This window comes from Buceros rhinoceros, unplaced genomic scaffold (assembly GCF_000710305.1).
Source record: "Buceros rhinoceros silvestris isolate BGI_N320 unplaced genomic scaffold, ASM71030v1 scaffold20162, whole genome shotgun sequence".
Classification (NCBI taxonomy): Eukaryota; Metazoa; Chordata; class Aves; order Bucerotiformes; family Bucerotidae; genus Buceros; species Buceros rhinoceros.
In genome coordinates, this window is record NW_010397443.1 from 125790 (window position 1) to 140459 (window position 14670).

Here is a 14670-nt window from a genome sequence, read left to right on the forward strand (position 1 = left end):
CTTCCGATCTTTTCTGGGTAGCTTCTTCTTTATTGGCATAACAGAACTCTGGGAATAGGGGATCTCTTCATTCCTTTTGCCTGACTTTTACCAGGTGCAACATCCATGGAGGCAGAAAGGACCTTCACGGGGCAGTCATCTGAAAGGCTGCGCTGCAGAGGACTCTGAGCCGCAGCAAGCACAGCCAAGAATAAACCCCAGGCTCTGTTAATCCATTCAAATCTTCCCTCTGCTGGATGCCTTTGAGGTAACAAAGCAGAAAGCACCCAGAGTGTCGCAAGCAAAATGCAACAATTGTTTAATATTTCAGTTAAACACTTAAAATATAATTAATTTACAATTCACTGACAAAAGTGAACTTCCCCCACCGAATTTTTACGCTAGTACAAGAAATCACTCTGTGCATTATTGTATAAGATCAGTTTTAATATCATCCCTTTCTAAGCGAAGTCATGCAGATAAGGAGAAGCTGCTTGACAACAGAAATCAGCCAACGCTCTTTATGGGGGGGAACGATTAAGATTAATTTAAGCTGCAAAGATCCCCAGCATCACTGGAAGGAGGGGCCATAACTGAGGCGCCTGATTCACACCTTGTGCCTATTCTGGGGCCCAGCATCACTGACCTCCCTTCTCAAACAGAACCAGCATAGGAGAATGGACCCTGATGTTGCAGAGGAGCCCACCCCCATCACACACCGAGTGGGAAAGAAGTTAGTCTGCCCAGTTTTTTCTTTCTTCCTCTAGCCATTGGGCATGACGGCTTTTGTTTTGTGACAGAGGTATTGGTCCTTCAACAGTCATGACTGAGGGCCAATTTGAATACCTTTGCCCATTAAGAGACCTCCTTAAGGAACGGATTTATTCAGAGATTTCTTGCTAATTCGGGCTCATTCTTCACATTCTCCCAGACACAGCACAGGCCAAACATTTTTATGCTCTATGCTTTCATTTAATGAATTTTCAGAAGCAGTTATCTTTGTAACCTGCCAGTATAAGCCATCTTTTAAAACTTTGATAATGTTACCTGTACTGCCATAAGGAGGATCCCCTAGACATATATTGTCATCAGAACTGATGTTTCTAGTGCTACCAGTTCAGCCTTTGAGGAGGTAAGTACTAGACTGAAGTACCAGGACATGACCTAATCAGACCCTACAAACTCCAGTCATGACAGCAATCCACTAAAGCCACTGGAATATTCCTAGGAAGATGCTGTCGGAAGGACATAGGAGTTAATAGCTAAAAGCCTTATTGATGCAAATCAAATGCTATGTTCATAACAGGCCCTTCTAGGCGCAGGGCAAGAAGGATTTAACCTCTAAAATTTGAAAGAAAAAGAAAGGTGATATGAAAATTGGAATATGTTTAGACTCTTGATTTATAGAGTCGCATGGACACTGCTCTGCTAGTGGTCCCACAGGGGAGTGAGAACCATTACAGAAGAAACTGCTGCCCAGTGTGAACAAGAAGACCAATTCTAGTTCTTACAAAGAAGAAACTAGAGTAACACTACCATAAAACACATAAAACTCACAAGGCAGGTAGAATATACATTGGCCAAAACATTCAAAATAATATTTAAACGTGTCTTCATCTATGACTGAATTTTAAAATGTTCACCGCTTTCTGAGGTGTCAGAGTACCAAATGATTATCTTTTGTTTGCAATGTGCAATGAGGAACAAGTTTATTCTATTTTGAACCAATATTCTGTAGTTTTTCTGTATTTTGAACCAATACAGGAGGAAAAATATTTGTTCGGCCTGTCCCAGATCTGTGGAAAAAGAACATTTAATTCTCTTTCCAGATACTCATTTTAAGTTCTCACTTCTAAAAGCCATAGGTTAGTGACAGGAACAAATAGTATAAATACTATTGTATGAGTTAACTCATTTCACTTTCTTTAGTCATGATGATAGGAGGGGAGTGTTATGTACTTTTTAAAAGGAAATGTATCATAGTTGTAGCTGGAGTGAATGTGAAAAAGTACAGTTGTAAAAGGCCTATTATAAAAAAACAACAAATGAGACAACCTACAAAACTTGAGGAATCCTCAAGACAGCACATTACAAAACTCTGGACTATTTTTTTCCCTGTGATGGAGAGAGGCAGAAGAACCTCGACACATCCCTGTGTTCCCTCTGAGCAGCACTTTTGTGGTTTATGTAATTTCTAGAACTGATATGCTGGATATTGAGATACCTTCTGTCTTAGCACGTCCTAAAAACCCGCAGGTGATGTGATCCCAGATCAGCAAATACACAGTTATCCACCACTGGTCTGCCTGGCTAGGCTGGACACTGGAATGATGACTCCATCCTCAGCAGTGTAAATCGCTATTATCTCTACTCTTCCATACTACTGCTTATTATTCCTAATAAGAAAAACAAGCTAGGTGTTATTTCATAGTAATATTGCTTTTGATTTGAGTCTTACGACCTACAAAATTTACGATGTCTGATTCAGCTACATTCCCAGAATATAAAAGGGGTCAAAACCAGGTACAAATCACAGGCAAAGCAATTTGCTGTCAGCTGTCTGTTCTGCCTAGATCCACTGCCCAGCAAAACATCAGCAAAGTTCCTGTTTCATGGAGAGTTTCAGAGCTTCAAAGCTTTGCCTCTGTGGAAACAAGGCATGAAGAAGCCATGGCAAGATGGATGCACAGTGAGCACGACTAAATTAATGCCGTCAATTCATGCTGTCAAAGACAATATGAACTCAAAAGACTAGATATTATGAGACAGGATTGGAGAACCCAAGTCAAGTAGCCAAAAACTGGTCTACAGCTACTCAGGTACACTCAAACCCAACTAGGAAGAGAATCCTATGATCCTAAATTGAAGTTTCAAGACAAAATTTAAGGTGGAGGGGAAAAGCGGAAAGTTTCTTTCCCACTCCCTGGGCTCTTTGGTCACTCTACAAGCAACCTTGGAGTAACTCAGGCTTGCTCTCGGGCAAGGAGCAAGCTTCAGGAACAGGGTTAGCAGAAGGTTTTGTCATTTGGCAGGTAGAACTGAGCTTGCAACTGAAAGCTGACAACACAGGTAGTAGTAACTAAGCGTTTCTGCTCAGAGGTACACCTACACGTTCCCAGAGCCCCTGACTTCCCACTCATGCACTTGTGGGAGCTCATGCACAAAGCCCACTCCATCCACTGGCAGACTCTCAGGCTTTTCCTCTTCTTTCTAAGGCCAGTTCAGCCTCTGCAGAGACCCAGAAAGGAAGCCTGAGCTTGACCAAGTGCTTTGCCCAGTTGCAAGTGCCAGGACAGGAGGGAGGAAGGTAAAGAGTGACTGAATGCTCCTATCTGAATTCAACCACCTCAAGGAAAATGGCTTTTTATTGACATCATGCCTATTCAGATTAGAGGACAGTGACACTGTGAAAAGCACAGTCACCGAAGAACACACATGAGCAAATGAGGAAAAGAATAAAAATGGATTGTGAGTAACCAATACTTAATCTTAGTCACTAGAAGAGAGAGGTAGAAAAAAACGCATTCTTGAAAATCAAACTGAATTGTACCTGAATATTCTCATTATGTAATGTAAAAATTAATGAAATACACTTTTTTGTTCCGGTTATGACATAGTATAATTTAGAAACCCATTCAAAACCTTTCAGTCAAATAGGAAATTGGATATTTCCATGTGCAAGCAGCCTCCTTATCATAAAAAAAAACATACAAATCATAAGAGAGGAGAGTTCACCGTGGAGTCAAATTGTCTTAGTAGCCACTTGACTCAACAGTCATGGGAGTATTTTATCTTTAGATTGTTGCACTTCTTCAGTCGCATCACTGAAAATATTTTTTAAATGACAATTTTCATTGGCCTGTCTAAAGAAAAAATATTAAAAATTCTGGGCCACTTTCACGGTGTTACTGAAGTTCTCTAATGCACAACCACTAGTGAGATAAGAAAGTCATGTCATCTATTGTCTCGTATAACCCATCACAATCCCTAGAAGCAGTCAAGCCAGCCAATCCAATTTGTCTTGAGAACCATCAAAGTCCAAACACATTTTGACAAGCAAACGGGTGGGACATTAGCTTTAGCAGAAACAGAAGACACAATTTAATTCTGAGAGCTCCAGGAGCATGCAGAGTGATGGGAGCTTAGTGCCAAAGGCTGATTGACTACAAATGAATCAGCTCTGGGAAAAATTAGAATTCCTAGATCATAAATGACAGATGTCCCTCATGCTAGAATGACTTTCAGGCCACTTCATTTGAATTGCATTAGGAGAAGAGCTACAACATAGCTCCAGAGCAAAAGCAAAACGCTTCAAGATTGTGTGTGGTGGGTTTTAAATTGGTCTGCCAGTGTCAGGACTGCTCATTTCATTCAGTTGGTCCAGAAAAGAAATTAAAAGTAGTGGATAAAGAATAGATTCTCAGTATAAAAAAGAGGACAATGTACCTTCTGGATTTTAAAAAGTGTTATTTTCATACAGTTTCCAATGGTCAACAAACACAACGGGCAAGCGCTTTGCCGAAGCAGTGGGGAAACAGCTTATTCTGCACGCGATGTCCCTGCAGACCTGGCTGAAAGTGGCCGAAAGTGGCCACCAGCCAGAGAGGTCTCATCTTCACAGTTTCTAGTAACAGAGGATCTTACATCTGCAGGATGCCACAGAAGCTGACAGCATGAACTTCCCCTGGTTCAAAAGGTGTTGGAGAAAATGATGGAGGAATGGTCCTGGAGAGGCTATCAGGTGCCACATCCTGGATGCCAGTATAAGAGGATGCACTTTCATCCTGGGAGAGCTGAAAGCGTATAGTACAGAAAAGAGCACTGCGGGCTTAAACTTTTTCTTACGTTTTTCACTGTCTCTTGGTCACTGTGAGACTCCCCGTGCTGGACTAGATGGATTTCTGATCTGATCACACAAGGCAAGCACACAGATGAGTGACTGAAAGGAAACATTTGACCTAAACCTGGCACTTCCTTATACGATGGAAGAAGGACTAGATTAATAACTTGGCAGTTAAACAAAACAAGGTACATGAACAGGGAAATTCCCACTGGCTTTCACTGAAGCAGCCTACATTTTAAAATGAACAGTTGTTTATTACTCAGCATTTAAAAAAACCTACTCATTCACTGTATGTTTATCTATACACTTCTAATCTAACTTTCCTGATAGAGATTTTTTAATCTCGGATCTGGACTGGTTTATTTATTATGCATTTATCTAAATTGGTTCAGTGGGACAAATTCTTGCTGGTGCTATCTAGCTCATCTACCACAAACTCTCTTCCCCACTGACAACAGATGAGGCACTGTCTCAGAGAGCCTGCACAATCAGGAGAGCTATAAAAAGCTGATGCTACCATTTTGCTGGACAGTTGGTGTCCAGTTGCTGCACAGTTGGTGTTTCTTGAAAATCTGAATTATATGCGGTATTTGAAACTTCTTCCAATATAAAATTTTCAAATTATTCTTTTTGTCAAATCCAATGTTTCCTATTTTAAATGTTGTCTTATAATTTCTAATGTAAAACCTTTTCCTAATAAAAAGTGTTTTATATCCAAAAATTATTGAACAGAACATTTTAACACAATAAAACTACTTTCCAGAACGCATTTCACCAGTCTCCTGGGGAAGTTGTGGTTTTAAAAAATGACACATTCAAAGAGAATGCATTCCACCAGAAAAATTCTGGGGCCCTTCAGTATTGCAGTTTGAGGTGCCAGCTTTACTCTTTGACAAGTTCTCCAAATTAAAGTGTTTGCATGCCTAACAGTAAGTCAAAGGCCAGTGAGTATCTTACAAAAATGATTTATTTCAAAGGTGGAAAAGGGCCATTAGTCTGAACAGGAGAGCAGTAGCACAAGGAAAATACAGCTGCACAGTATCTGGCAGCGAACCAGATAACTTCTTTCATGATTCACTCTCAACTTTCTTGCCAACTGCATGCAAGTCACAATTTTAGAAAGGCATCCACAAACCAGTGCTGGCAGGGCTCATCCTGTCAATCCCTGCTCCAAGAGGACTGGATCTGGGTCGAGGCCCCGGGGATGCAGCGGGTCCCTGCCCAGTCTCCTCTCGATCTGCCTGCTGATGGCACATGAGTGGCACATGAGGAGGACATTAACAAGGAGAGGAAAACCAGGAGAGTTGGTCCTTGCCTTTTCATTCACCCAAAAAGTGAAGCAGCTGAAGCCATCCCACTGTACTGTCAAGGAGGCGAGTCTTTACATCATGTCACAGATGGCCTTGTTCATTAGTATAGTCAGAAAACGCACTCAGGAAGCACCTATCAGGAGCTTCCAGCCCTTGTCTGGTCAAGAAATGGTAGGAGGGCAGACCACCTGCACTCATGCTCCGTGTTCAACTTAGTACTGGGCTGCATCTGCCTTGTTCTCTGCACAAAAAGACAAAGTGGAAAATTCCTATGGTGCACTTTCAATGAAAAGTTGGAATGTCAATTAAAAGGAAGATTCATGCAAGGTCTCACCATTAAGGTGAGGGAGAAGTTATTGGGCTGCTTAAAAACGCCAAAGTTCTTGAGGCTGCAGAATCAGGTACTATCCATGGGGGAGCTCTGTGAAAGCAACGATGCATATGCCAAGAGACATAGTAAAAGACGATCTACCTGCCTTAAAAACGGCAGTGACCCATGGGGAGAGGAAGTGACTTCTACTGGAAAAGCATGACAGTGGAAGTCCTGCAGGAGCTCAGATTGGGGACAGCAACGTTAATACCTTGCCTGTCTAAGTAGGGCAGTGCTCACAAGTAAAACACTGAAACACTCATGTCACACGCTCTCCGCACAGGGAGAGCCTTGTGTGCAAACTCCTCCTCTGCTTTGCACAAACACCTAGAGGTGCTGCCAGGGAGGGAGTGAGTGGTGCTTCCCAGACGGCTGCTCGGCCAGGAGGACCCACCACCAAGGACGTGGGGCTGCCTAGAAGGCGGCAGCCCTCGTCCTCCTGCATGGCAGTGCGCAACCATCAGCTCTCGCATGCCAGCACCTTCATGGAAAGGAAACCTCAGCAAATGGGCTTGACAGGGACTTCACATCACTCCGGCAGACAAGCTCGGACCCAGTCTTCTCAATTTAAATTATATCATATTCCATATGTGACTCCACTAACTTTCATTAAACTCTTGTAGAGTTCGGTTGTATTAACCATGTGTGAAGCCATAAGCAATCGATCTCAAATGGTTAATAATACAATAAATGTATTTTTGATGGTTGAAATAAATAATTGCTCACAGAGAGAGAGGTGTGGAATGAGTTTCCTTAGAGAGGTGAAATAGTGATATTTGTCATCTTGTTACTCTGGAATAATACACAAAACTTGGGAAATCTGATTGAATGCAAGTGAAGCTCTTCAGTTAAACACACACAAAAAAACCCCCCAGGAATAAAAAGCAGTGTGAAATGTGAAAAACAACAGAAGTAGAGGAAGAGGGCCCTCATACTCCCTTCAGCATTTGAGTACTACCATACTGTAAACAACAAACCATAACAAGAATTTAGCTGCATGGGAAAACTGGAAACCTCAAGAGTCCGATGAAATTCAGCTTTCACACATCTAAAGAGCAGAATGCACACTAGGAAACTCGATATAAAGATGGTCATAATTGTTCATACAGACCATTTTGAATGTGCAGACTAATCAGGAAAACCCCGAAGTATCAGTGTGGATAACTTGATCAGTGCAGAAAATAAAATGGAAGGAGGGAAGGAAGGAAGGAAGGATGGAAGCAAACTGTCACATCCTGTCTTATTCTGGATTAGTTTGTACTATTTGGTTCTTCTTCTCCACAGACTTACAAGTGTGTTTAGTGGCAAACTTATGGTAAGCTCAGGTGAAGTCAGTGAGACTGCTGACCTAATAAATTTATACAATTGCTTACTGCTTTGCAGAATAAATTTTGTGATGCTCATGTGTAACAGAGACATATCAGCCAAGTAAACATCAAACCATTACAATTACATCCCAGGAGTACAGATGGCTTTGAAAATTGGGATTAAAGCTATAGAGTCCATGTATTTGCTCCCTACAACAACGGGATGCTCAGAGCTCCAAGGCACAGGGGGTGACTTAGCAAATTAACAAAACTTTGCTGAGATACTGATGCATGGATGCATGAGGCTGAGCTTTGGCAAAGGTGCACGCAGAGCTCCGCAGGAAGCGCTACCCATCACCCAGACCTTACAGGCCCTACCTCAGAAATTTAGGGTAGTGTGATAAAGCCAGGTCATTTATTCCAAATTCAAATCCCAGTAAATCAAAGCACAGAAATGAGCCTTTGCATAACTGGGACAAGCACTAAGCATCCTGAAAGTGAGCACAGGTGTTTTTTTTTAATTTGCTTCTGGGTGCTGACTTAGGGAAAAGCCATGATTTGTGACTGGCTTTCATCTGAACACAGAGCTGGTGTCAGGACTAAATAACAAACTGTTTTACTATTCTGTCTTTCTCACTGCAAGCCTGAAAAAAGTTCTAATTTGTGTATTGAAATTAAGATAAAAGTGCTTTGAAGGAAACTGAAAGGTCCTCTGTTCATCACAATGTCTTTTAGAACATTTTTTATTTCTCGAGGAACCGCTGAGACTTCTGAACAGCTTCAGAACCGCAGCATTGTCTGGGTCACATCCCTTCAACTGCCATTTAAAATAACCAAGTCTGAAAAGTGTTGAGGCTATTGCAGAGACAGATTTTTGTAAAAAAATTAAGTGGGGTGCAACACCAGTATGAACTGAATAGAGGTGTGTGACAGAGAAATAGGGAAATAACCTAAGTTAGTTGCTGCCAGCTTTTAAGTGGGGTCACGCTTACGGCCACTGATGTACCTGTCCAATATTCAACTTCCAAACTGGCAAACTGAAAAGAATTCCAAAATGAGCTACGTGAGTGATACGATCTCTGGGAAAATAATACAGTTACCGAGGCTCAGTCTACTTTTTTCATCCAGGACATATTAGAGTATTGCCATGTCATTCCTCAAAATCTACGTAAGCAAGAAAACTGCAACCTCTGAGTCTGTGCAGCCTTTCATTTTGGTAAAAAAGGGATTATCTGGCATCGCATTCTGACCTGTGTATAACTATGCACAAGGCTTTGTTTAACTACTCACAAACAGAAGCTTCTGGAAAGTAATTATAAAACAGGTGAGTCAGAAGAAAGCGCCTCTTCAGCTAAACTGACATTCTCAAATTAATGCCCACACCTGCAGCCAAACATTTACCTTAGGTCCCCTGCACCCCATCATCACCCTTTGCTCTCTCATTTATGCCTTACTGTTCGAGACACAATTTTTCTTCTAACTGCTGGCAAACAAAGGATTTCCGTTACCTTCATTCCCTTTCACCTGCATCTCAAGAAAATCTGAACTGCTACTACGGTGCCAGTGCTGACACTTGTTGTTCAGGGTCTAACTCTGCTGGGTCCACCACTGACTCGATTCATTACCCCCTGTATTGACACATGGCACAAACACAGCACTGACGCAAGGACGCGCTCTGAGCTGCATGGCTGGATGGTGCTTTTGAGCAAGCTTTTGAAATCAGAGTTGCTTCCCAAACTGGCTGCTAAACCTGTCTCCAGCGAGCTCCACTCCCTGCTGCCTCTCCTATGATCACGCCACAGGTGTATGAAACCCACCCAGGTAACAGAATGTTTTGTTTGCTTAACCTGTAATTAGATAGGTTAAAAGTTTTAAAAGCCCCACACACACACCTCCATCAAAACCTTCTTCCTCTACAGAGTGATGTACAGCAGATTCGTGAAGAGCAGAAGATGGTCAAAGGGCTGTGACTCTATCCCAGAGCAGGGGAAGGCACCCGAGAAGGATGGGTAGGCTGCGGGCACAGCACAAGCCTCAATCAAAAGAGACACGAATGTGCTCAAAGGTAGCTCAGAGCCAACACCTCCACACTTCTCGCATGTTTCCATTTCATAATTAAAGGCTAAGGTTACTCTGAAGAAAGATTCTGACAAATAGACTCTCTTTCGGTTTTAAATAGGTTGAATTACATTAAGTCACGCAAAATAGGAAGCACTAGTTTGCTTCTCTTGGGGGAACATGTTGTTTCTAGGGGAAAATGCAGCAGAAACATGTTTATTGGTGCCAAAGGGCAGCTGGAAACCTCGCTGCTGTCAGAAGTGGGTATATTTTGAAAACAACCCAGAACCCGATATGCAGTTACCACAGGAGTCCTTCTGAAACGCTGGCCCAGTCTAAGTAGCAAAACAGAGCTGGAGTTTCTCAAGCTATACCCAGATCACCTAAACTGTGTATGTGAAACCCAGAGGCAGAACTTAAGTGCCTACGTATCCAGATTGAGATTGACTCTTCTTGGGTGCTATCTCTTAAAAACCCTGAAAATCATTAATTTCTTCACCTAGGGCAGCAGTATTCCCAGGGCACCCACACACAGGCTTTCAATTTCAGCATTAAGTACTTTTGTGCATAAAGCTGGAACCCAATGTCACACCAAAAAACTCTCCCATAATTCAGGAATATGCAACGAGACAAACTTCATCCGGCCTTTGGAGAGATCTGCTCCAGAAGACATGTTCTCACCTAACTCACCTGGGATGCGCTGAACTCAGTACAGGGCTCACTAGTTAAGGCAGCTCTCTCCTAAAACCCTGAGGGAAGGGGCAGTGTAGGAGAACAACTGCCTGTTTAAATGACGGGGAAGCATCAAAACAAGCGCAAGTGATACCTGGTACCACTTACAGCTCTGGTTCCCTTGAGCACAGGGCGAGAAAATCGAAGAGACACAGAAAGAAGCAGCCTTTCAAAACAGGGAAATAGTGGCAGTGTGAACCCTGCAGTGAGAGTCTGTCAGAAAACATACTGAAAGCTATTCCCTAGCAAACGGCTTAATAACTATTAACGTTATCAGAATACGACTGGAGTGAAATTAAGGATTAGCTATGGGCATTCTGTAAAATGCCTCACCTTTTTGAGTCAATCCCACAGCACAGAATTTTCTGAACGGCAACGTCACAATTTGCTGCAACGTCACACAACAAGCATATAAATCATTTAGGAAAATATTCACTCGGCTGGGGAATACCACGTTACCCCTGTTCTCAAGGCATAAGCGAGCATCCCAGAGGACCCAGGACTCGAGCTGCTTCTCTCTGAATCAACAACCCTCTCCCATTGCAAATAAATACACCAAATTAACATTCTTACCTTATCTTTATTTTCAGAGCCAGAATCCTCAATTTTGGTCCGAATGACGAAGGGAGTAGATAATCTCAGGAGAACTCGTTCAAATGTGGCACTGATTTTAGGAGAAACTATGTCGAAGCAGTCTTGGAATTTCAGCGTTTTATGAGTGTCACATCTGAGCTGCTTCCTAAGACCTTCTCCAAGCTGGAGGACGAGCATGTTTGGATCAAACATCAGGTGAAAGGGGAAAGCTCTGCAGAAGGTGCTGATGCTAATCCTCAGGTCTAAGGGGGACTGGGAAGTTCCTGGTGGAAGTGCTTTTGTGATATTTGCATTTTCACGCTCCTTGATAAGGAAAGTCAGACAACCGCAGTTACCTGGGTTTGTTCCCTCTGAACACAACTTATCATTAGTGACCTGTTCTACTTCCACTTCCAAGTGGTAAATCTTCTTTGCTGCTGCTTTTATCATTCCCATCATTGCAAATCCCACAATCTGATGTGGGTGAAAGTAATGAAGCATGAGATTGCCTTCAGGGAGCTCTTTGCATAGGAAAGAAGGAGATTCCAGGGTGGCCTGTCTTCCAAATGAAGTTCTAATGTGCTCCAGCAAAGCATCAAAGCCATTGAAGAAGTCTTGAAGGGTCCCACCTACAGCTCGAAGAACTCTTTCATTCTCATCAAAGCAGATATTGAAGAATTCCTCCCCAAACTTTTCTTGCATTTCCTCAAACTTCAAACCTACAGGACAATGAGACACTGATATCAAAAACATAGTATTGCTACTGTGTCACATTTTCTCTTTGTTCTCTACTTGCCTAGTATTTTTCCAAGTCAGCGAGAGCGGCCTTTTCCCCAGATACTTACCCCTAGGACTTCTGTTTTCTCTGGTGGTTGGAATAACCCTAGGAGCCATTTTTGCCTGTCTTTTTGAGTCCTCATGCTTTCAGCTCACTGTCCCAGCCAGCTACTTGGTATTTACCCTGGCCTGTCTCCTCTTGCCTGCTGGATGACAGGATACATTATCATTTCCCTGAACTTAAGCACGTCCCACGCAATCCGCTGTGGGAATGCAGCCAGCCATGGGTGCATCCTTTCCACTGCTGACCTAGCCACAGACGAAGCTTCTGCGTTTACAGCCCCTCTGTCCACTGCCTCTGGGAGGGATCCAGCTCTCACCAGCTTGGTGAGCAAGCTACTGGGAATCAAAGGCAGGCCTTGGGCTTTCAATAAGCAATGTAAAGCCCAGCATCAGGTGACACTTCAGGAGCTGAGGAGGAGGGTTGTGAGTCTGGAGGGTTTTTTCAGACAAAATACTTTTCTCATTCTAGCTATTGTGCGCTGCCAGATGATACAAAGGAATAATTACTTCTTTTTTTGTTGCTCTCAAAGGAAAGCAAAGCCTTTCCATTTTAGGCTTCCAGACTCACCCATCTTGAAAAAAAACCCTGCCCTCTTAGAGCAATCTAAACTTCTACTAGATAGGAAAGCTCTGTGATATCTCACAATGTCACTTCAAGTCTGCATCACAGAAATTCAAAAGGTTTTGATTTACAGAGGCGATAAGCCTGGTATCGCTGAAGGAATGAAAAAAAAATCAGTGCTGGAAGACGCTGGTACAAATATGTATCAAAGGCTACTCCAGTTTGTTATTTAACATTTTAAGGATAACCTAGAAAAATTAATTTTGATATGGTTTTTAAACATTTTCCTGTCTTATTGTAGGGAAGACATGCTGTTAAATTTCATTTGTATATAATCCCTGTATCACATAATAGAGTTAAAAAGTTAATCCTATATGTCGGAATTGTTCTAAGCTGTAACAGAAGAAAAAGAAGTATGAATCGGCTGTACATGAATTACAAATATCCATCAAGAGTTTTCAAAGGAAATTAATACAGGAATTAACAACATAGTTCCTTCAGTGTATTCAAATCAAACAAAAACACGTTTCAATCAACTAGTCAACCACCTTAAGATTCATCTTCAATGCTAACAGAAATGAAGGGCAGTTATTTATTTCCTATGGGCACAACAGACCCTTTATTTTAATATGTATTCAGCATGCTTGATACTATTGATAAGATCCCGGCGGCTCACTGCGCTTCTCATCGTTTGTTTAGATTGCCTGTAGGCTTTTAAATTTGGAACAGCATGGTTAGTGACTTCCATGCCTAAGAGGTATAACAGCGGACAGAAGAAGTCACGCATCTGTTGTTTGCAGGCGACAACCTTTGATCATCTCAAGAGAAAGTCTGAACTACGTGCGCTCACAGGCAGAGGCAGGTTGGTATTCAACGATCAATATTCACAAGGCATCTGAGCATTCCACAGCTTTGCAAACTACCTGCAACGATGGTTCTGTTTGGACCTTTGACATGATTAACAGCAGATTAATATGCATAAAATTGCATGTACAAACAGGGCAACAGGACAACGTGACGAAGCATATTTTATAAAAGAAGTAATAGTAATAATTTGGGAAAGTTCGTTCAAATGCCATTACTCATAATCAAATTCGGTCACTAAACAAGGTTGTTACAAAAATATTCCCAGGATCTTTTATGACCACAGATGGTCAGATCTGCAGCTAAGCCAAAAGAAAGTACCTCTGGTACACAATGCCCCCTAATATCCTGACTCAGAGGACAGCGTGCCAGTTCCTGACTCATTACTACAACGTCTGCATAACACAGTAGTGTGGTATCTGCCATAAAAATACTCGCTATAACGCAAAAAGAATTAAATTCTAACCCATACCAACAACATCGTCGTAACCGGACATTAACAGCAAGGAGCTAAGAAATGATGATATCCATAGGTAGACACAAACACATATGCATACTTAAACATCTCATGGTTCTGTACGCTGACCTGTGAGCAACTTTAGAAGAAAGTAGAAGTGAGCAGAACTGATCACTTGTGTACTTCACCGCTACCCGTGTAAGCCGTTAACGGCAGCTGTATCTTAATACTCAGCCTAAGGTTTTAATGCCTGTCTTAGACGGGTCTTGTCATCTGCCCTGGAGGACTGGCTGTTCAATCTGGATGCAGCTTACTGACTCCAAGCAACAGGAATTACACTAAGCAATTCAGGTCAAGGACCTGGCTCCAGGACATGCTAAAACATAAAAATGTTTTAGCTTCGAATTGAATTACACACAGTACCAGCAGAAAATTACATTAGCTCAGCAGGAGAAAAAAATGGATATGCCCAAGCTCAGCCAAACTGCTGGTCTGTATTAGTCAGGAATTTACTCTCTCTAATAACAGGTATTACGAGATACTGAGAAAATTAAACTAAGTGAAACAACCTTCTAAAACAAACAAGTATAACACACCTATCAGGCAAGTTTCTTCCTAATCCTAAACCCCACTGATAAGAAATCAGTTTTTGTTTGAAGCATGTTTTTTCTTTAAATCAAAAATCTTAATTTAAAATTATATTAGACAAACACACACAAACTATTTTTTCTGAAGCATGATCTTTTTTCTTTAAATCAAAAATCTTTATTTAAAA

At 41.9% G+C, this 14670-nt stretch overlaps 1 protein-coding gene across 1 annotated transcript in view; it reads right to left on the minus strand.

Moving 5' to 3' along the window:
• The window catches only part of GUCY1A2 (guanylate cyclase 1, soluble, alpha 2), a 117973-nt gene extending 105907 nt beyond the window's left edge, over positions 1-12066 (minus strand). The window contains exons 1-2 of the mRNA XM_010146270.1: positions 12018-12066; positions 11173-11891 (exon numbers count right to left, since the gene is read on the minus strand). Of these exons, the coding sequence (XP_010144572.1) occupies positions 11173-11891; positions 12018-12066 (768 nt within the window). The remainder of the gene's footprint in view (positions 1-11172; positions 11892-12017) is intronic.
• Between the last annotated feature and the right edge of the window lie 2604 nt (positions 12067-14670).